The 22742-nt window shown below is 57.5% G+C and overlaps 1 protein-coding gene across 4 annotated transcripts in view; it reads right to left on the reverse strand.

The window, feature by feature from the left end:
* Positions 1-22742, reverse strand: part of SIPA1L3 (signal induced proliferation associated 1 like 3) — a 216770-nt gene that overhangs the window by 86910 nt on the left and 107118 nt on the right. For all 4 annotated transcript variants that reach the window (XM_084771148.1, XM_084771145.1, XM_084771146.1 and 1 more), the window contains exons 3-4: positions 3277-5117; positions 1035-1165 (exon numbers count right to left, since the gene is read on the reverse strand). In XM_084771148.1, coding sequence (XP_084627274.1) covers positions 1035-1165; positions 3277-4801 — 1656 coding nt within the window. In that variant the 5' untranslated portion in view covers positions 4802-5117. The remainder of the gene's footprint in view (positions 1-1034; positions 1166-3276; positions 5118-22742) is intronic.

Genomic DNA, 22742 nt, shown 5'->3' on the forward strand with positions numbered 1-22742 from the left:
CGTGTCAGCAGGAGAGTCAGGAGCAGCCTAGGCTGCGGGAGACACACTCTCAAAACCACCCCGCATTCCTGCTGAGGGCCTCCTCTCCGCTGGTGGCTCCTGTGGAACTGTCAATCTCAGCGCGAGGGCGGTGGCGCTAGCAGTAAGGTGGAGCGCGCCCTAAGTCTGGCCGCCTATCTCTCTCAGCCCCTCTCACCCCTGGCAGTGTGGGGCCCAAGGTGTGGGTGTGGGGTCCATACAGAGCCAGTCAGGGGCCCTGCAGAGGGATCCCGCCTTCCGAACGGAAAGCTATCGGGGTTCAGAAGACCCGGAGAGCGGCCCCTGTCCCCAGGACTGAGGAGACCTTGCTGGTGACAGAAGAGCAGGGCGCTCACGCAGAGCCACGCAGGCTGAGGGCAAGAGAAGAGCAGAAGACGCAGCGGGTCCCAGCCCTGACCTGTGGGTGACCGAGATCAGCGAAGCTCTGTGACTTTAAGACAGAACCGCGATATGCCGTCCCCCACTGCTGGAGCTAAGCTTTAATAGCGGGGTGGTTGGGCAGGACAGAAGGATTCTCTGCTTGGAATGGAACGGACTGCTTGGTAGAGGTCAAAGCTGCTTAGTTTTTTGTTTTTTTAATATTTTTTTTATTTAATTTATGTGTGTGTTGGTTTGAGGGTGTCAGATCTTGGAGTAACAGACATGAGCCACCAATGTGGGTGCTGGGAATTGAACCCGGGTCCTTTGGAAGAGCAGGCAGTGCTCTTAACCGCTGAGCCATCTCTCCAGCCCTGCTTTTTTGTTTTTTAAATGCTCACTGGAGTCAATCTCTTGATAATAGGATTTGTGCTCCTGAACTGAGAAGTCACCTGCCAGGGTCAGATCCTGGCTCGGCCTCTTATTTGCTACAACGCGCGTGCGATGTCGGTTTTTCCCCCGGAAATATTCACAGGAGCGCACCAGGGAGTGTGGCCCGGAGCCTGGTGGCTCGGGGGCGTGGAAGGGGGCAGGGTTTCCGGTGCCTGTTTACCCAGCATGCCCCGGGCCCCACCTACCTCTCGGGTCCTGAAGATGATCCTGTACTGGTGCTGGGGCCCGTGGTCCTTGTGGTCCTCCAGCTTCTCCCGTTTGATGCTCACGGCCACGGGGCCCAGCTTCTCGTCCACGCCGAAGTAGTTGGCGTGCTCTGGGGAGGGAGAGCGAGTAGGTGCAGTGAGACGTTGGGAAGGGGAAGGCACAAGCCCTGGGCAGCCTGCTCGCCGCGTGCCGGGCGGGGCTGAGGGGCAGGGTGGCAGTCGCACACAAAACTCATGGATCCAGGGGCTGGAGAGACGGCTCAGAGGTTAAGAGCGCTGACTGCTCTTCCAGAGGTCCTGAGTTTAATCCCCAGCAACCGGTGGCTCACAGCCATCTATAGTGAGATCTGGCGCCCTCTTCTGACCTGCGGGTGTACATGCAGGCAGAATACTATGCATAAATATCCTAAATAAATAAATATCCTAAAAACAAAACAAAACAACAACAAACTCATGAGTCCAAGGCCAGTGGAGAAACCCTAAGAGTTTGGGCAAGAAAGTCACAGTGAGCGTCCTCTTCTGAGCCCCAGGACTCTAATCTGAGTAACAGGGACTCAGGCTACCCACAAGGCAGAGCTGGTGTGTGAGAGCGAGACCATTGAGGTGAAAGGTTTGGGCTGGGACACAGCGGGTCACTGACCCAGGGCCACTGAGATTACTCCTGGCTCTGTTAGCGGGCTTGCAGGTTTAGCTCCCATTAGCTGTTGTGAGGTGATTAAGCCCCGAGGGTACACACAAATTCTGGGTTGAGATTAGATATACGGCCCCAGCCAGGTCACATGATGGGGTTCTTAGCAGCCAAGTGGGCTTAACTCAGCAATGTGAGGATTAATTCAGTTAGCGAGACACCGGGCTGGCACACAATAAGCAGATAGCTTAAATGCTGGCTGTTAGGAGCCCAGGGCCTCAGACTTGTTCAGAGGCCTGACACGGATCCCTAAGTCACACCTGTGCCTGACCATGCCTCTAGAAATGCTGAGGGTGGCAGCCATAACCGAGCCAGGCACCGAGCCCTCTCCTTCCCTAGACAAGGCACCGAGAACCCTAAGGGAAATTCTTTCCGACCTCCAACCCTGGTGGTGTTGGTTTGTTTAACTGTGGCGGCACCCTGCCAGCAGCCCGTGTGACTGGTTCAAAGTCTGCATGTTACTCTCAGAGAAAACTCAAGGATGCTGCGGCTGTCTACTTCCTGTTCTGTCACCCTGGTATTCTGTGTATTTAACTGACTGGCCCCTGTTTCCGAGTGCTCCTGGGTGAGTCCAAGGCTAGCCCAAAATAACAGGCGCAGACTAACAAGACCAGGGCTGGACATGGCATTCCATGCGGGGAGTGCGCTCCTGGAGAGGCCGTCAAATCGCTGCTGGCTTTTCCACCTGTGTGTAGTGCCCAGCACCTCAGAAATGCTGGTAGCCTCCGTGGCTACAGAGGAGTCAGTTTATGAGGGCCGCTTAAAAAAATGTTGGGAGTAGGCACGGGTCTTCCTAGGTTGTCTTTGAAAGCGCTTTGAGGTTAGCCTGGCCTCGTACTGGAAATCCTCCTGCCTCAGCCTCAATGCTGGGATTTGACTGTGCATCACTGGCTGCCTGTGCTCCGCCCCCCTTACTTCCTTTCCTTTTGGAGGCAGGGTCTCGCCACGTAGCTCAGGTCTACCTCAGCTAGAGATCCCGCTGCAGGGGCCTCCTGAGTGCGGGCATGAAAGATGTGCACTGCCGCACCCTGCTTCCTGCTGACCCTCCTCACCCCTCGGGCATCCGTGCTCTGCAATGGACCCTCATGGTGTCCCAGCGTCGTTCTGTTAGCTGGCCCTGGAGCGGCTACTGTCACCCCTCTGCTGTTCATCTCAGTGCCATTTTGGTCGGGGTATGGGATCCGCTACAGTCAACACTTTTTTTCCCCACGAGGTCCATCTCAGGGTAAAAAGTGGCACGAGTCGGACACTCCGACCCACAGTCCGGCTAACTCCCGAGACCGTTCTGAGCCCTGCGGAGGACCCGGCTGCCATCTGCTGCTACACTCGACAAAAACCATTTACTCCTTGGTGCTGCTGGGGCCCGGAACTCGGGCGGAGCGCCAGGTGGCAGCTCGTGTGTCATCCCAGGCACCAAGGGAGCCTCCATTTCCCCGGCACCCTCAGGAATGAGACAAGGTCGGGTGAGTAAGCGGTGGGTGCGTTTCTAAGACAAGCTGGGCGCCCCCCACCCCGGCCTCTCGCCCTCCTCACCTTTGCCCACGAAGTGGTCCCGGTAGTACCGGGCGCCCAGGTCCACGTGCTCGATGCTGTACTGCCGGGGCCTGCTCTGCGTCCTCTGCTGCTCCTTGGCTACCTCCAGCACCGAGATGCTGGCGTTTGTGCGGTGGGTGCTCGGGGTGAGCTCCGCGGCAGGAGGGGCGGCGGCGAGGACGCCGTGGGCCTCGCCGCCGCCCCCCGGGGAACCCGCGGAGGCCCGGGAGAAGCTGACGTTGCGCTCGCGCTCCCCGCCGATCTCGTTGCGGAAGTGCGGGCAGCTGAGCAGCAGGTCGTTGCTGTTGTCATCGCCCGGGTCGTGCTCCAGGCTCTCTTTGCAGTTCAGATCCTCCGTGCTGGTGAAGGCTGGGTCCGGGGCCCCCAGGCTGTGGGCGCGGGACGCCGTGAGCGTCGCCATGGCCGAGGCGGCCGAGGCCCCCGTGGTGGTGTTGCGCCTCTGCGCCCCCGACACCCTGTTGGCGGCCGCCTCGTTGAGGTCGAACAGCATGCTCTGTACGTCGAAATGGGCAAAGCTCTTCTGGCAGACCCACGGCCTGCTGGCCTCTGGGGGGCTGCGGCCCTCCTCAGTCTCGCCCAGAGGCCGCCCCACCTCCCCCTCCGGCCTGCTGCTCCTCAGCTTCCTGAAGATGGAGGAGTCCACGGTGTCCCCCCCACCCAGGCCCCGCACGGGTTTCTTCCGGGGCTTCTCCCTCTCCTTGAGAGGCTGCAGGCTCTCTCTGGTGGGCTGGCCGTTGCGGGGCTCCCCCTTGGCCCCACAGCCGCCCCCGGAGAGGCTGCCGGGATCCACCCGCAGCAGCTCGCTGAGGTTGTGGGAGCCCCGAACCTCCTCCGGCTGCTCGCTGCGGAACTCGTTGAGGATGTCGAAGAAGCTCTGCTCCGGCACGCCCTGCACGTCGATGGAGGATGTGCTGCCGTACTCGCGGAAGAGAGGCAGCGCCCCCGGGTGCCGGGCCCCCCGCGGCTCTCCGGCTTCCTCTGCGTCACACTCGCTGAGGGTGATCTCGCTGCTGCTCCGGTATCGCAGAGGGAGGAAGGCCCGGCCGGGGGACCTGGGCCACCCATCCTGGAATTCTACGTCTTTGGACCTTCTCCTGGAGAGCCGGTGGAAGGCTCTGGAACCTGAGGGAGCTGGGGTGCCAGAGGGGAGCTGTCCGTTCTGTAGGTTCCTCGTGGAATGGGCCGCTTTGGTGGTCTTCGCGCCGTCTGCGTCCTGGGAGGGGCTGGGATTGCTCTGCTCTCTCAGGGCATCTCGCTTGGGCGGCCAGTCAGCCACTCTGGCACGCACGCCCATCTTGGGCATCGCTGGGGTGGTGGGGCTAGGGCGGGTGGTGGCAGTGGCTGGGCTGTCGCCAAAAGGCTGGGACATGCTGCCGTTCTGGGCCCAGAATCCCATGGGAGTGTAGTCCCCAGGGTGGGGCCCGGGGAGGATGTCGGCGGCCCTGGCCCCACAGCTGGCCGCCAGGTCCACACCATCATTAGGAAGAGGCCGATAGGTGGTCATAGTCCTCGGGCACTGGAGTGCTGCTGCCCCTGGAAGTGGAGGTGCAAGTCTATGGGGTCCCCCGGCCCTCAGCCATTGTTCAGGCCCGCCAGTCCTGGAACAAAGGGTGCTGGCCCCCGAAAGTGCACTTGAAGGTCGTGAGCCTGTAGAGTCCAGCCCTTCACCATCGCTGTGGACGGTGGCGGCACGGGGACAACCTCAGCAGGCAGGTAGCGTCCAGGGGGCTCCAGATGCAGTGGCTCAGTGGGGCAGAGGGAGTGGCGGCTGCTGCAGCAGGCTGTGGCCTGTGGGTGGTGTCGGCGGCTTCCCAGCCATGCTGCAAGGGGAGAACAGGAAGAAGTGAGGTGTGAGCAGTACGCGCTATTCCCCGAAGGCAGGAAACGTGGCTCCTCGGAGGATGAGACCGCTTTACTCATTTGAAAAGACTCAGTGTTACAGGGTGAGCCTGCCCGGCAGCCTCCCCACCCTCCCACAGCAGGCAAGGTCCTGCTATGTAGGTTTGAGCTGGTCAGAAGAGACTGTCAGGCCTCACGCTCCCAGGGCGGGGATGATCTGCTCACACAGCCATATGTTTTGTGGTCCTGAGGAGTGACCCCAAGGCCAGCGCAGGCCAGGCAAGCACTCCGCCACTGAGCCACATCCCCAGACCTCACCCCTTACTGCTTTAGAAGGATTTCGTTAGCGTGTGCGTCTGTTCCTGTTCGCCACAGCGCGTGTGGAGAGGGTGGACAGCGATCTGTGGGGTAGGGGATCCGCTCTGTCCTGCCACCACCTGAGGCTTCCGGACTCGACAGCGCACGCCTTTACCCACTGAGCCATCCTGCCAGCCCCTCTCTGCTTGAAAAAACATTAGTTTTACTTTCTGCACTTCCCGGAGCTGGAACTAACCTCTCCAGGCCATGCCAGGCAGACGCTCTACCGCTGAGCTCCAGCACCAGCAGCCAGGGGCTCATCCTATCTACACTTTTCAGTCCACATCTCTAGTGGATGAGGTCTTTAAAAAAACAAAAACAAAAAAAACCAGCCACGATGATCTCATCACATCCCCGGTGGAGTTCACAGCAATTCCCCAGACTCTCTGGCCGCCGCCTCGGGTCCTGGGCTCGGCCATCTCAAAGGGGCTTTTGTTGAGTTGGTCTGCTCGAAAGGGGAGCCAAGCAAGTCCCCCACTGCTCCGGCGGATGCTCTTCCTGTCTCACCCACTCTCTCTTCCTTTGTCCTATTGCAAGGCTTGAGGACAGACCAGAGTCCTGTCCTGGGTGATGGCCACCCCAGGAGCACGCGGCTCCCTGTCTTTCCTGGAATCTGATGGACTCACTGCCCACCCGGCTCTACAGCCTACTTGACCCCGCCTCCCTGCCAGGAAGGAAGGGAGAATGGCAGATGAACAAACCAGAGCCCCAAGACTCACAGGGATTAACACCCAAGAGCTTCCTTGCGGGGTGCCCCACCCCCAGAGACTCCATGCCACTTCCAAACACCTCCTCCTGCTCACAAGGCGCAGAACCTGGTCCCTGACTACGCTGAGCCACCCGCATCACCTTCCCTGCTTTTCCAGGGTGCTTACGAGCCGAGCCACCCCCCAGGCCTGCCACCCAGTTGCTTTCTTGCGATTTTTCTTAGCAGTTACCACCAGGTGAATCTGTCCGCTCTAGAGTGGGCAGGGCCCTTCCTCACACCCCAGCCCGGGACCCTCTGTCACTGTTAGCCTCGTTCTGGTGCACACTCTGGTCCGATGGCCCACGGGGAGGGAGCTGCCACCTCTGACGCTCCCCTGAGTCACTTCTCTTGAATAAAACTCCCTGCTGGAGGAGGGGAAGTGGCCACCACCTGGGACGGAGCTGCTGGCTGTCCCACCTGGCTTCCCACCTGCCCTGCCTCCTCCTCCTCCTCCTCCTCCTCACAGCGGCACCGACTTCATTCTGGACAGCACAGCGCCCAATGGCTTGAGCACCTGGGTAGAAGCGACCTGGAACTCTTCTGTCCCTCGGCCTCACGTTAGTTATTGCTCTATGGCAGGGAAGACACGCCACGACCCCCGCAGCTCTTATAAAAGGAAAACACTTAACGGGGCTGGCTTAGAACGTCAGAGTTTTAGTCCATCTCTGACTGGAAGTGTGACAGGATCCAAACACAGCAGGAAGAGACACTGGGGCTGGATTGGGGTTTTGAAAGCCCAAAGCCCAACCCCAGAGGCTTACTCCCCACAACAAGGAAAAAACCTGATCCCTCTCAAGTACTGCTACCCCCTGAAGACCAAGTGCGGTGGGTTTGAATAGGAACAGTCCCCACAGAGTGAATGCCTGGCCCGCAGGGAGTGGGGCTGTTAGGAGGTGTGGCCTCTAGAGTTATCCCTGATCAGCTAGGGAGAGTTGCCTGCACCCCTGAGACGGCAGGAATGAAGTAGGCGTGGCCAGGGCTTGAGGTCCCATAGGACAGGTAAAGGGCCATGTGGCCGAGAGCAGCAGCTCAGGTGGGAGGCCTGAGCAAGTGTTTACAGAATTATGGGTGGGAAGTAGGAATTATTCCCAGACAGGAATTATGACGGCAGCTGGCATCGGATGTGGTGTTGGGAGGTCACGGGGTAGTTTGGGGGGTGAGTATCTGCCCAGCCCCAGGTGAGATAAGGCTCACCTGAAATCTATCAGGTGTCCGTGTCGTTTATTGATTACGATGGCGGGTTGGATAATACCGCCACAATAACTAGGCTGTTGATAGTAAATATTAATAGCCGTGTATTTCTACAACAGCGGCCTTGTTGCAGGGCGTGTGCCACTGTGAGGGTGGGCTCTGAGGTCTCCTATGCTCAAGCTACCTCCCCCTCCCCCCCCCACGGTCTCTCCATGATGCCTGAGGGTCAAGATACAGCACTGTCAGCTCCTTCTCCAGCACCACGTCTCTCAGCGCGCTGCCATTCCTCCCGCCAAGATCACGCGGGGCTGACGCTCTGGAACTGTGAGCGGCCCCAGGGAAGTGTCTCCTTCTGTGAAAGCTGCCGCGGCCACGGGGCCTCCTCACAGCAGCGCAGCTCTAGCCAGGACACCAACCGGTCAGCTATACGAGCCTATGGGGCCATTGTGACTCCGACCACCAGTCCCTCAGGCTGTGCGTGGCCACCCTGGCCCCTCAGTGCTTGCCGCGTGAGGAAGTGGAGACCCCGTGTGCACAGGAGTCACGCAGTGGGCTACTCAGGGTGAACCTACAGCGGGAAGCTAAGAGGGGGGCATGGAGCAGCACAAGAGGAGGTGGACAGGGGTCAGAACGGCCTATTTCCTGTGGGTGCCCATGCTCGAGGGGCACAGGAGCATCCGAGACACGTGGGAGATGAAGCGGGGGAAACCCAAACCCCAGGAGAAAACAGGGAAGCAAAAAGGGGAGGCACCGCAGGCGCATGGTCCTCACACCACAGCCTAGATCACCTCAGCTCAAAAGCAAGCCCCATCTGAAAGGCAGAGACAGCAGCAACAAACTACTGTGCACAGAAGAGTCCGGAAGGAATTTCAGGGAGCTCTGGGTCTGAGCTTCTCACTTCCCTGCTTTCTTTGTCCTTCATGGTTACCAGCTGGGTGGGTGGCGCACGGTCTTTAATCCCAGCACTCGGGAGGCACAGGCAGGTGGATCGCTGTGAGTTCGAGGCCAGCCTGGTCTACAAAGTGAGTCCAGGACAGCCAGGGCTACACAGACCCTGTCTCGAAACAACACCAAACCAAACCACCCACACTTATTTCTCTAATTGACAAATGGCTTCCTACCCCCTGTGTGATGGGAGATTTTGAGGTGTCCTAGCAGGACAGGAGGAGGCAGGCTTGGCTCTCTGTGATACACACTGTCGGCTTCTGGAATCACATGCCTATGTTTCTTGTCTATTAATGAATACTTTACTTCTTGTCGAGAACCTTGCACGGGCTACACGGGCTACACGGGCACTCTGCTGCTAAGCCACAACTAGGCCTGAATATTCACCCTCCATCTCTCTCTCTCTCTTTTTTTTTTTAAAGATTTATGTATTATTATGTATACAGTACCCTGCCTGCACACACACACAGGCCAGAAGAGGGCGCCAGATCTCACTATAGATGGCTGTGAGCCACCATGTGGTTGCTGGGAATTGAACTCAGGACCTCTGGAAGAGCAGCCAGTGCTCTTAACCTCTGAGCCGTCTCTCCAGCCCACCCATCACTCATTTTAAAGACAGGCTTTCACTATGTAGCCCAGGCTGGCCTTGAACTTGTGATGCTCCCGCCTTAGTATCCTCTGGGGCCCTGGAACTGCAGGAATGCTGGGATTGTAGGTGTGATCCACCACGCCTAGACAGTTTTGTGTCAACTTGACACAAGCTCGCGTCATTAGAGAGGGAACCTAAATGAAGACAATACCTCCAGGGGCTGGAGAGACGGCTCAGCGGTTAACAGCGCTGGCTGCTCTTCCAGAGGTCCTGAGTTCAATTCCCAGCAACCACATGGTGGCTCACAGCTGCCTCTAACTCCTCTTTCAGGAGATCTGACACCTTCACACAGAGATACATGCAGCCAAAACACCAATGGATGTACATAAATGAAAATAAATTATTCAAAAAGAAAGAAGATGCCTCTATAAAATCTGGCTGTAGGCAACTCTGCAGGGCATTTTTTTTAAAAAGGGACTTATGGGGAAGGGCCCAGCCCATTGTGGGTGGAGCCACCCCTGGGCTGGTGGTCCTGGGGTCTACAGGAAAGCAGGCTGAGCAAGCCATGAGGAACAAGCCAGGAAGAGCAGCTGGCTCCATGGCCTCGGCAGCAGCTCCTGCTTCTAGGATCCAGCCTTGCTGCCCTCACAGCTTCTGACAACCGAGGTTAACTGAGTGAGATAAACCCTTTCTTCCCCAAGTTGCTTTTGGTCACAGTTATCACAGCACAGAAAGCCTGAGACAGGAGCATTACTGAGAAGCCAGAGTGAGTGTCCGCAAAGTGAGAGGCAGGCTGGACATGGGGAGGGAAGCAGGGTCGCAGCCTCTGGTGACCGGTGGGCCACACAAGATGGAGATGTGCTTGCTCACATCCACTTACGAACTGACTCTACCATCAATCACGGGGATGCTCCCCAGGGTGGCCCGCGCAGAGCTGCGCTCGGGGGGAGGGCTGTGTGACCCAGGTCACACTGGGGCTGGGTGGGACAGTGGTGGCTCGGCTGGGAGCCTGGCCTGCGGTGGCATGTGCGTCCTGACAGATGGGCTCTATTGATGGTATTTGGCTCTCTAATTCTGTGGACACTTTTAATCGCACCCTGCTGTAAATACACGGAGATGCTCTTTAGGTCTGGGGGGGGGGGGTCCTGCACAGATCCCTTCCCCAGGCATGCGACTGGGTCTCTCTGTGCTGTTCTGAGTTGGGTGGTGCCTACAGCCACTGGGGCGTGCCGAGTTGTCCTACGTCTTTCCTGTGGGGAGTCCGATTATGACAGATGTGTGCCTGAGAACCGAATGGCTGGGTGCCACAGCTGGTGACTGACAGTGACTCAACATCACTCTGAAGTGGGGAAACTTTGCCCTTTCAGGCTGAGAGTCCCGAACCTGAAAATCTGAAACACTTTTAGGGTCATGTGGGCACTGTGACACACATCTCTAACCCTAGCCTTGGGAGGTAGAGAGGCAGTGAGGGCATGACGTTCGAGGACATCTTTGGCTGTATAGGAGTTCAAGGTCATCTGTTACACAAGCGCCCCCTCTCCCCATTTTTTAAAGGCTTAGGTACCAATATGATGTTACAAATGGAAAAATCCACTGTTGATTTCTGGTCTCAAGCATTGTGGACTCCACTCACACGCCCTTTCTTTCAGGGAGCTTTGGAGGGAGTTTGTGCCCCCCTTCCCCCTCCCCATTATGGGAAAAGGGCAGGGTGACAGACCTTGGGGGAGGTTGCACATCCATGGCCTACAGAGTGTCACTCAGGGGCAGGAACGCTGGATTGGCCTTTTCCTGCGTGGACTGACGCTGGCTCCCTCTCACTGCTCCTCACCTCCTCCTGCCCCTCTGGCCTCCTGCACACAATGTGCCTGACTGCGATGACCAAGTCTGGTTTCTGTGACTCCTGGGACCACAAACCAAGCAGGCAGCTGGGGATGAGTGAGGTGGGAGGGGGTGGGTGGGGAAGAAAGGCTGGGCAGCCCAGGGTGAGCAAAGGCAGATGTGAACGGCAGTGGCTAAGAGTCAGCGAGACCCACTGGGCGGCAAGTGGCCAGACTCCATCAAAGGCAGCAACGATGATGTGATGCTTTCCTAACTAGGGAGCTAGGGATGGCGGCTCTAGACCTGGTTAGAGAGAAATAGGGCCGTGACATAAGGGATGCCCTGTTCTCTCCCACTGCGGGCAGCTAGGAGGAGGCTTTCCTAGAGCATCCCGCTGACCTGAATCCTTCCGTGTTATTGGCTGAAATGAGGTAATGTGGCCATTCCAGCTGTACGGAGGACGACAGGGAGAGGCAGAACCATCCATCCTGTGGTTGTCCTGGTTGCCCGTGGGCCAGTGGAGGTTTTGGGGGGCAGTCAGGCTGTGTCCCCAGGCTGCCACTGTGAAGACTGGAGCCTCTGGTGGAGTGGATGCTCCCGGCTAAGCCTCTAAACGTTCGGGGCTCATCATAACGGAGAGATGCTCCTCTAGGGGCTCTGGTGTCTGCTGTAGGCTCAGGGCAGGGCAAGGGGCAGACGCAGGCATCGGATATGCCATTGTCCGCGGTGTGCCCCTCTCCTTTCCCCGGGCTGACCGTTTGGGGAACTGCCCACTTGCCTGAGCCCTGTGGCTCCGTCCTCTGCTCAAGAGCAAACCACGGACCTACTCTGGCCCACTAACACCAGCGAGGTCGTGGTCTGGGAAGCTGGCGCTGGAAACCGAAGCGGTCTGTTGGCCGTGAGAGAAGAACGGTCCGTGAAAGCGGCTGAGAGCTGGAATTCAAGCGTGCTTGTCAGGCCTCGAGTCTCCACGCGCAGCCGGGCGTGCAGCTGGTCCTCTTCCACATCTCGCCACCAACAGAGGCGGGCTGTGTGACCGCAGCTGCGAGGACCACCATCTTCCCATGGGCCAGGGCTGCTAACTAACTGCTGTTTGCTAAGGCCCACAACCCCACGAGGCAGCAAACGGGGCACAGACAGAGGAAGCGACGTGCCCACGGCCAGGATGTCTGACCAGATCCCTGAGTTTCGGCCGTAGCAACCACAGGCAACATGTTGGACTCCGCAGTTCCCACTCAGAGGGAAGAGATGGGGAAAGACTCCTGGATCCAAACATTCCGCTGTTCAGCTGCTTATACATCACTGGGAGCAACTCGCTGACACGGCAGATAGAACTCGCCCTGTCTCCACGTCCACAAGCCCTGTCCCTTTCCCAGGATAGTCAGGATGAGCTAAGCTTTGCTGCAGTAACAGACAACCCCAGATATGCTGCAGGGCACTCAAGCATACGTGGGCTTGTCACAGGCTGGCTGATGGCTCTCAGCTTGCGTCACCTTGGCTTCCAGCACACAGCAGCTTTGCCCGGGACCACGGCCTAAGTTCAGAGGGGACAGGAGTAGCTAAAACATGCCACGACTCTTAAAGCCTCCTGCTCAGGAACAACACTCCTACATCCCACAGGCCAAATGAAGATGTTACACAGGCAGTACTGACCCCAGTGGGCGGGTCACCCACCACTAGGGTCAGCTGGGTGTGGTCTTCTTCCTGCTGCAGCCCAGTGCCCTTAGACAGAGGACAGAGCTCAGCATTGTTACCTTAGCCCCGTGCTCTCTCATAGCCGAGGAAGGAAGATCACAAGTTTAAAGCCAAATTGCCTCCCCAGTGAGCTTCTGTCTCAAACAAAACACACACACACACACACACACACACACACACACACACACACACACACACACACAACCCTACTAAAAATGTACTTGTTTAGTCAACCAGTCCCAGACACACGTGACTGATGTATTCACTGTGCCAGCTCTGAGCATTTGAAATGCACCCATCTTAATCAATGCATCCCTCTCACACAGCCCAGGCTGACCTTGAACTCACAAAGTAGCAAAAGATTATCTCAAACTCCTGCTCCACCTGCCTCAGCCTCCCAAGTGCTGGGATCTTTCTTTCTCCCCTCCGACCCCGTCTCTTTCTTTCTTTTTGGTTTTTCGAGACAGGGTCTCTCTGTGTAGCCTTGGCTGTCCTGGACTCACTTTGTAGCCCAGGCTGGCCTTTGAACTCACAGCGATCCACCTGCCTCTGCCTCCCGAGTGCTGGGATTACAGGCGTGTGCCACCACCATCTGACTAAAATGTGTAGCCCAGGCTGGCCTCAAACTCGTGATTCTCCTGCCTCCACTTCCTTCGGCAAATCCTACCGGCTTGTGCCACCACACTCCCAGCCTGTACTTGATGCTACTTATTAAGTCCCCGCTGTAGGTGTGAGGGTGCAGCTCTGAGCAGGACAGAGAGAAGCCAGGGGAATGAGAGAAACGGTCATAACTGCACAGTGACGGAGGGACTGTAACTGTGAGGATCGAGGTTGGCGATCTGCAGGATGGGAGGGAAACTGTGTCGGCTTCCCAGCTCTGTGAGGACCCCGGTGCTGTGAGGACCCCCAGCCCCACAGACACTGTATAAAAGAAGGGACGCTTTGTTCTGGCGCACAGATCTACTGTATGGTTGCTGGCCATGTCCCTTGGGCTTGTGGCAAGGCCAAACATCACTGCAGGGTGTGCTCGGTGGGACAGAATTGACCACAGTGTGGAGAGAATGTGAGGGAGGGAGGGAAGGAGGGAAGGAGAGGGTGAGAGAGAGAGAGAGAGAGAAGAGAGAGAGAGAGAGAGAGAGAGAGAGAGAGAGAGAGAGAGAGAGAGAGCACACAGCAGGGGCATGCCTCCAACGATCTAAGTTCCCCCTCAGGCCCACCACCTTCCCACAGCCCCCGGGTTAAGAATCTAGCCTTCAGCAGGTGAGCCCTCAGGGACCGGTCTAGATCTAAAGCACAGTAGAGGGCCGGCTGGGAAAGCCTCGCAGGGCAGCGGGCGGGGTGCTCACGCCCTGCGGGCACTGGAGACACTAAGAGTTTTCTGAAGGTACAGACGTCTACTTAAGTTTTGAGCCAGCTACTCTGGGCACAGATCCGAGGGTGTGTCGTGAGTGCCACGGCGCGTGTGTGGCGGCCAGAGGACAAGCAGCAGGAGACAGTTTCCTACCATTTGGTCCTGGGGACAGAACTCGGGACGTCGGGGTTGGCAGCAAGTGCCTTTGCCCCCAAAGCCATCTCACTGCTACCCCCACGCCACCCAACCCCTCCCTGCCTATCTTTTACAGGCTTCGTAGCTAGGCAGGGCATGGTGGTGTGGAGGCAGGTGGATTTCCGAGTTCAAGGTCAGCTGGTTTACACAGAGAGTTCTAAGAGGGATAAGTCTACATGGTGAGACCCTGCCCCCTCCCTCAAAAATAGTAAGCTGAGCGATGGATTCCAGTATGCAGCTAGCATGGAGGGGAGGGGGAGGGTCGGGCGGCACATCTGGGGCGGGGGAGGGTCGGGTGGCACATCTGGGGGTGGGGGAGGGTCAGGCGGCACATCTGGGGAGGGGGAGGGTCGGGCGGCACATCTGGGGCAGTACAGCGTATCGGACAGAGGCAAGGGGTCATGGCTAGAGCTGGGAGGCTAAGCACCAGCATGGCAGAGGGCAGGACAGAGGCCAGCCTCTAGCCCTCCAGCTCAGCCCACGGGCCCAAGTCTGTCAGCCAGGCTCGCTACCCCAAAGCTTCCACTATCTCCCCAGACAGCGCCACTGGGTGGGGACCGAGTGTGCTGATACACGAGTCTGTGGAGCACATCTTGTATCCAAGCCACGGCATCAGGGCTGGTACTGCGGAGGGTCACGCACAGTGACAATCACTGGAATAAAGGGCTTTGGAGACCTTGGCAGGAGGTGTTTTTTGGGGACTCGTGCTGCTGAGAGCCTGGTCCGCCCCCGTCCTCTGGCTGCCTGTGGCTGCTGACCCGCTGTCTTCCTCCTGCCACCCCCAGGGAGCTTTTGGGGCTCCAGAGGACTGAGTCCATGAGACGCCGGGAAGATTAGGGGGTCCCACGTGCTTCTCAGTGCATGCTCTTGGGGAAGGGGAGGGGCGACAGGCTCAGAACAAGCCGAGTCCACACACCCTCTGCCTATGCGTCCGGTTCAGGGGTACGTGCTGGGATGTGTTGTTAACCTGCATGTCCCGACGGCCCCACACAGCAGGACATCCGCCATGCCCATTTAAAAAATGGGGCAAGGACAGTGGCATGGCCAAGTCACACGGCTTGGCAGGTAGCGTGGTTATGACCCAAGCCGTGGCAGTCTGGTTCCCACCCGTGACTACTTTGCTATGCAGTGAGAACAGGTGGACGGCCCAGTGGTTCCGGGTGAAGCACCAAGTTTCTTCTTCCTGGCTGTCTCTGGTCTCAAAGGGCGCTCGGGCGACACCAAGCACCATGCTGCTGCCCTCAGGAGCCAAGACGGACAGAAGCCCTGGAAGTCTCACCAGGAAGTGCAGTCCGTTAACCCCACACCAGCCACCCAGGCCTTCGCCGTGAACACCTGTGCTTTGTACCCAGTGCCAGAGAAGCCAGAGGCTTCGTGCTTCTAATGGAAAAGGCGGTGTGCGGCGTGCAGAGCGCTCCCGCGCGCCCGGGGCCCTGCCTGCTTCTAAGGGTGCAACAGACATGACTCCTCTCCCTTTGGGGAAGAGAAGAGTGAGTGGAAATTACATAGTGTAGTCTTGGGGTGCACTTTATTTTTACAGCACGGCATGTCAGGGCAGGTGCATGGGCGTTCACACTGTTGTCACTTCAGGAGAGCCATGGCAGCCCAATGCCCGCCAGGAGCACAGGCGGGGCCCAGTGAATGCAGGAAGGACAGAGCGCCTGTAGCAGAGACGAGCCGGAGTCCTGGAGAGGTGATGCAGGGTGCCCACGAGCCCAAGGCGGGAGCACGCACCGAACCCGAGCATCCGGAAAGCTGAGCTCGTGGGGAAGACTTTACACATGAGCCTGTTTAACCCACAGAACCAGCCTGGGAGAAAGGGCTGCTGCTCCCCCCCTGCCCTGCCCCCACCCCTGCATCACAGCTAACGTGCCGGGTGTGGTACGCATGTCTATGACCTCAGCGGCCGTTAGGTTGAGTTGAGGGTGGCCCGATTATCAAACAGAACCAAGCCTGGGGACTCACCGGCTCCGCAGTGGGACAGTCCCTGTGTCAGCCTTGCTCTCGGGCTATGGTACCCAAAACACCTGTATCTTTGCCCACAGCAGAGTCCTCAGGGCCTGGCGATCTGCTCAGACCCTGCCACATGCAGAGGCTGAGCTCACGCAAAGGCTAGCCCTGCCACATCTCCTTTGCTTTAAGATAGAGGCTCATGTGATCATGTGTGCATGGGAGACACACACACACACACACACACACACACACACACACACACACACACACCAGCAAATGAGTCAAAGCTTTGAGAGCCCTGGCCGCCAGCCCTTGGAGGTCTCCCGCGCACAGCAGCTGCAGCACCGAGGACTGCAGCAGGGGCCACCCAGGCTCCTTTCTGACGGCCACCGAACTAGCTAGATCCTGTGCGCACTAAGGAGCCTTTCTATGTCTCAATCTCCGTCTGTGAGATGGAGAGGAGGATGTGGCTTCATCCCTAACAAAGTCCTGCGTCCTCTGCGTATGTCAGGGCTCAGCAGCTCAGCAGGCTCTCTGCCCGGTGACACGGTGACACACCACTGTGTGAAGTGAAGCAGGCGCGGCCTCGTGACCACGGCTCCTTTTGAGGTGCAGGAACAGCAAGACCCTTTCCCAGGAGCCTAGAGCCTGGGGTAGGGGAGGGGGCCCCTGAAGCACCTGTGGGACCAGATGAGGGAGGGAAGGCGTCACACGCCACACTTCCCCCAAAGCACATGTGGCTTGAACATCTTGTTCCAGTCTGGGCCGAGTCCCATTCTCTTCAAATGCGAGTCTGAACGGCACAACCAGAGAGAGATGCTTCCTGGCAAGTGAGCTTAGGAAGGGCGGGAGGACTGGCTATATCCAAGGAAGGGGGAGGGTCTGACAGAGCCGGGCCTCAAAGGCCAGAGGAAGAGCCTTTTGGGGTAACATCACTGGCAAGCTACAGCGCAGGGGTCCTCGGCGGCTGCCCCCCAGCCCCAACATGTCCACTATCACCGTGAGGGGCAATAGTGGGGAGGTGGTTCCCTGGGGCTGGAGCCAGGCTGAGCCCGCAGATAAAACACTTTGGGGGTGCCCCCTTGTAAGGCTTGCTCCTGTGGCCAAGCTAGGCTCCTGGGCAGAAGATGGCGTCCTGTCAGCATGGAGCCTGACTTGCGAGCTAATTCCAGCTAATTGCCACCGAAACCTGCTAGGATCACATCTGTTGGGCCTGGAGATTAAATCAATATTTGACAATCTTGATTAAACACAGCCAGGGAATCCTTGTAAAAGAACAGCTGTTCAAGCCCCATCCTGTGCCCTGGGGGGTGGAGGGGTGGGGGGAGGGCCGGCTGCAGCCTCTCACCTGAGGATGGCTGGGGGCTGGGAAGATACTGGCGGGTTAAAAGGGACCCCCCCCCCCCCGCCAGGGGAGTGGTCAGAAAGGCTTCTGTAGAGTCTGCTGCAGCGGTCGTTTTTCATCTTAAGTGGTGCCTGATCCCTGACTGCCACATTTGCCACAGCTCGGGGCAGTCAAGCCCCAAAGTTACAATCAAGGGAACATGCAGGCCAAACGCACCCAGGGTAGGGGAAAATATCTGAGAGGGAGACGGGGACCTGCACCTGGGGGTGCGGACTCCAAGGTCAGCCCTGTGACGCCCTCAGCAGTACAGCACCGCTGGCAGATGTCACGAGTGGGAGAGCCCCACGCCCCACTCCTGTGGCGCTGGGGCCTCAGTGTTCTGAGCGACACACAGCAAGGGTGTCTCTCCCCCTAGACCCAGCTGCTCTCTCGTTTTTTATTTTCTTTTTTTTTTTTTTCCAATTTTTGTAAAGATTCATTCATATTACATCTCAATAGTTATCCCATCCCTTGTATCCTCCCACTCCTCCTTCCTGTCTCTCGTTTTTTCTTACTCTCTGCTTCTCCCCAGTGAAACTGCCTTTCTAGCCTGCTGATCCGACATGGCACCCACGGAGTGGTACTTAATATCTCCCCCACTTTTGTAGAGTACAACTCTGAGCCTCAGAGCAGCAAGCCACCCATTTAAAGAGCACAGTGACACCAAAGGTGTAAGTGGGATTCGAACCTTGGCACATCAGATCCACAGCCACCATAGTCATCGCTGTGAATTACTAAGTGCCTGCCCTCGATCTCTGGTGACTTAGTGGCACGGAGAAAAAGTGTCACATGTGTGCCTGCTGGTGGACCTAGCGGGATGCTTCCCATGAGGCTCTTTGCACAGTCAATGGCACACGGTAGACACGGTTTTAACTGCTAAGCTGTTTTCTCAGCCGCCCTGGGGACGCAGCGCAGGGAGAGAAACCTTGTGTACGCGGCTGTGAGGCAGACCTGACCATACACGGAACGGCTGGGAACAAGGTCAGATACCCAAAGGCCTCGAGCCGCTGGTCACTCACTGCTTATCTCTGGCACCTGGGATGGTGCCAAGGTCAGTGCAGCAAGCCCTCCTTCCCCGTGGAGACAGGGAGAGGCTGAGGGAGAGGCTGAGGAGAGGCTGAGGGAGAGGCTGAGGAGAGGCTGGGGAGAAGCTGAGGAGAGGCTGAGGAGAGGCTGAGGAGAGGCTGAGGGAGAGGCTGAGAAGAGGCTGAGGGAGAGACTGAGGGAGAGGCTGAGGGAGAGGCTGAGGAGAGGCTGAGGGAGAGGCTGAGGAGAGGCTGAGGGAGAGGCTGAGGAGAGGCTGAGGGAGAGGCTGAGGAGAGGCTGAGGGAGAGGCTGAGAAGAGGCTGAGGGAGAGGCTGAGGAGAGGCTGAGGAGAGGCTGAGGGAGAGGCTGAGGAGAGGCTGAGGAGAGGCTGAGGGAGAGGCTGAGGGAGAGGCTGAGGGAGAGGCTGAGAAGAGGCTGAGGGAGAGGCTGAGGGAGAGGCTGAGGAGAGGCTGAGGAGAGGCTGAGGGAGAGGCTGAGGGAGAGGCTGAGGAGAGGCTGAGGGAGAGGCTGAGAAGAGGCTGAGGGAGAGGCTGAGGAGAGGCTGAGGGAGAGGCTGAGGAGAGGCTGAGGAGAGGCTGAGGGGAGGCTGAGGAGAGGCTGAGGAGAGGCTGAGGGAGAGGCTGAGGGAGAGGCTGAGGAGAGGCTGAGGAGAGGCTGAGGAGAGGCTGAGGAGAGGCTGAGGAGTTGGCTCGGGAGGTGAAGAAGAGCTTGCTGTGCATGCCTGAGGATGCTGAGTCTGAACTTGCAGGGCTGCCATGTGGCTAGGCATGGCAGCACTCACCAGGAGGGCCAGGGAGGAAAGACAGACCCCAGGGCTCACTGGCCCCACAGTCTAGTCTACAGAGTGAGCCCCAGGTTCAGTGAGGGGCTCTGCCTCACTTAATGGGAGAGCAGTGAGGGAAGACCCCAAATTGGATGTCTGGCTTCTGCAGCCACATACACCTATACGTACATATGCGAACCCCCCACCCCGAAAGCAGCATTGTAGCCGGGCCACCTCGCCCTCACTCAGAAATAGAACCTTCTAAGAAAACTGGTTACTTTTATCAGAAAACAAAGTTAAAAAAAGAAAAAAATAGACACACACACACACACACACACACATCCAACCATAGAAATATGGAGTTCAAAAGAATGGCATTTTAATCACTGTATTAAAAATAATAATGCTAAAAATGCTAACTTTCTGTGGCCTTTTATGTCCCTCCCTTCAATCTAGGTCAACACAGTGGTGAGATCCAAAAGGTTGACAGTGGTTCCATCTAGGTGGGGGGGTGATAGCATTCACCCCAACATCCTCCCAGTAAGAACATTCAACCCTGAAGCCCCCCAACTCCAGCCTTCCCCCTGCTACTGGTCAAGGACAGTGCTTTTGACCTCGGCACTTGCTGGACCAATGTTGGTAGGCTGTTACCCGCCCCCTGCCCCCCCAGCTCTACGTCATCAGAGAAAATTTAGAGCTGAATCTGTGCATGGCGGCGTGTGTCTGTAATCCCAGCACTCGGGAGGCAGAGGCAGGTGGACCTTTATGAGTTCAAGGCTAGCCTGGTCTACAGAGTGAGTTCCTCACAGCCAGGGCTACACAGAGAAACCCTGGCTCAAAATACCAAAACTAAACTGAACCAAACCAACAACCAACCAACCAAGGACCTTACTCAGTGCCATTAGAGCTGCTATACATGGGGGTGTGGTGGGGAGGGGAGTGGGGGAGGGGTGGGGAGGGGAAGAGGGGGAGGGTGGGGGTGAACAGTTGAAAACGATGCACTATCCCCTACTCTCCCTTCCTCAGCAGCCAATCGCTCCTCTGATACAGGTGGGGCCTTCTCAGACATGACTTTTAAAAATGTATTTATTTTTATTTGTGTGTGTGTGTGTGTGTGTGTGTGTGTGTGTGTGTGTGTGTGAGTGTGTGAATGTCTGTCTGTCTGTCTATGTGCCTGCATGAGTTTATGGGTACAAGGAGGGTCTCCCATCCCCTGGAACTGGAGTTCGGGTAGCTGGGAACAGCCTGACATAGGTCCTCGGAACTGAACCCAAGTGGGTCGTCTAGACCTCAGCCAGTAAGTGTTCTTAACGGCTGAGCCAGTTCTCCAAACCCTAGTTTTCAAAGTATATAAATGTATTTGAATATCTCAGCCATCAGATCACTGTCTTTGGAGACAGAGGATTTGAGAGTGTGCACCTGACCTGTCCTGACTAGCAGGCTGTGCACAGGTGGCACCACGCGAGACAGTCCCCGTGGCCTGTAATTCTTTCTCTCCCCTAGTAGCACCCAACCCCCCTCCCCCCATGGGCAGGGTCTGTGTGAACACACACACCTCTGGACACACTGGGAAAAGAGCACTTCCTCTGAGGCAGGAGGGGCCGGGAGAGGGGGCCGTGCCCGCAGAGGCAGTCTCAGAGCAACGCCTCACACACAGGTCGCCTGGGGACAGAGGAAGGGAGGTGGGCACAGACCACAGGGGATGATGGGATGGCGGGAGCATGCATGCCAGCCCTATGCCAGCAACGACACTACAGAAGGTTCTGGAAGTTTCTTCTCAGACCATTGGTCTGGCTAGCAGATGGTGAGACCTGGCAGATGGGACCCCAGGGCAGTGCTGCAGAGGTGAGGGGCTGCGGGCCAGGTGGAAGGAGACGGACCGGCTCTCTGGAGGCCTGCACAACCATGGCCTGCCCAGCACAGACACAGGACAGAGGCTCTCCAGACCACAGAGTTTTAGACAGATGCACGCACATGGTGGAACCCTTCTCCACGTCATCTGGCAGCCAGTTTAAAATTTAAAATGTTCTTACCCTCTGAACCAGTTCTGGGAATTGATCCCAAAGAAATAACTAGAAATGGAGAAAAAAAAACTTAACAGTATTGATTATAAAGGGAAACAAAAACAAAAATTAGCATTGACTTTCACGATGGCTCTTGGAGCACAGGGGTAGGGAGTGGGAGGAGAGAGTGGGGGAGGGGGGAGGGGAAGGGGGAGGGGGCGGGACATGGCCCCACACCCATTGATGCTAGGCATTCCTGCAGCCAAGAATATATATCCAGGATCAGAGAGACAGGAACAGACACTCTGAAGACAGCGGCAACTGTGCTGTGTGCTGTTCACACTTGCAAATATTTCCCAAATTACTTCAAATAAATCTTTTCCTTCCCTTTCATTTTCTCTCCCTTCTTTTTTTCCTCTTTCCTCCTCCTTCCCCTCCTCCTCTTCCTGAGCCTCTTCCTCCTCCTGACAAGCACTCTCTAAGTAGCCCAGGCTGTCCTGGAACTCCCTATGCAGACCAGAGTGGCCTCGAACCTGTGCCTCTGGAGGTGGGTGACAGCCTGCATGCATGTATACGCCGCATGCAGGGGTAGGGCGGGGAGACCCCTGAAACTGCAGTTACTAACGTCTGAGACCGTGACCTGGGTCTTCTGTAAGTGCACCGAGCGCTGTGACACCACTCTGCAGCCCGTCCCCCGTCTGGCTCCTAAGTCTGCAACTCTCACCCTGTGGGTCTCGGCGTCTTGGTGGTGGGGTATCAAACGACCCTCCCACAGGGTCGCCTAAAGCTGCCAGAAAACACCGATACTTATATTACGATTCGTAACAGCAGCGGATGACGGCTATGAAGCGGCAGAGAAGACACTTTGGTGCTGGGGGCATGAAGGCAGGGCCTCAGCCCGAGGAAGCTCAGAACCGCTGCCCTTTGAGCCGGGATATGGCTGTGCGCCAGCAGGCCCAGCTAGTGGGCGTTCAACATGGTGGGGGGCGGGGCAACCATCACCGAGTTTGGGGCCAGCCTAGGCTGCAGAGTGAGAACCTGTCTCCAAAACCAAACAACTACCACCACCACCCAGGGAAGGGTGCGCGCGCGCACGCACACACGCACACACGCACACACACACACACACACACACACACGCACGCACACACGCACGCACACGCACACACACACTTTTCTTTCACTAGATGAACATCCCTGAGACCTCCTGTGAAATCAGTGACAGCCCAGAGCTGGGGGTGTGGCTTGGCTCTGAGCGCATCCCTGGCTTAGCGTGCAGTGACCCTGGCCTTGACCCCTGGCAGCACGTGTAGTGGGCCCTACCTGCAATCTCAGCGCTCAGGGGGTGGAGGCAGGTGGATGCCTAGTTCAAGGTCATTCTTGTCTCCAAAAACAAAACCAACCAACCAACCAACAAACCAGTTACAACAGTTTCGGCCCAGCTCCAGAGAGGGACGTCCGTTAGCCTCCCTCCTCTCCACGGCAGGCCCCAGGGCGGTCAGTGTCGTTCACTGGTTCTTCCTTGAGCCAGAACCCGGGTCTAAACCGTGAGACTGGAACCTGCTAA

The sequence above is a fragment of the Acomys minous genome (genome assembly GCF_964271855.1).
Source record: "Acomys minous genome assembly, chromosome: 20".
Classification (NCBI taxonomy): domain Eukaryota; kingdom Metazoa; phylum Chordata; class Mammalia; order Rodentia; family Muridae; genus Acomys; species Acomys minous.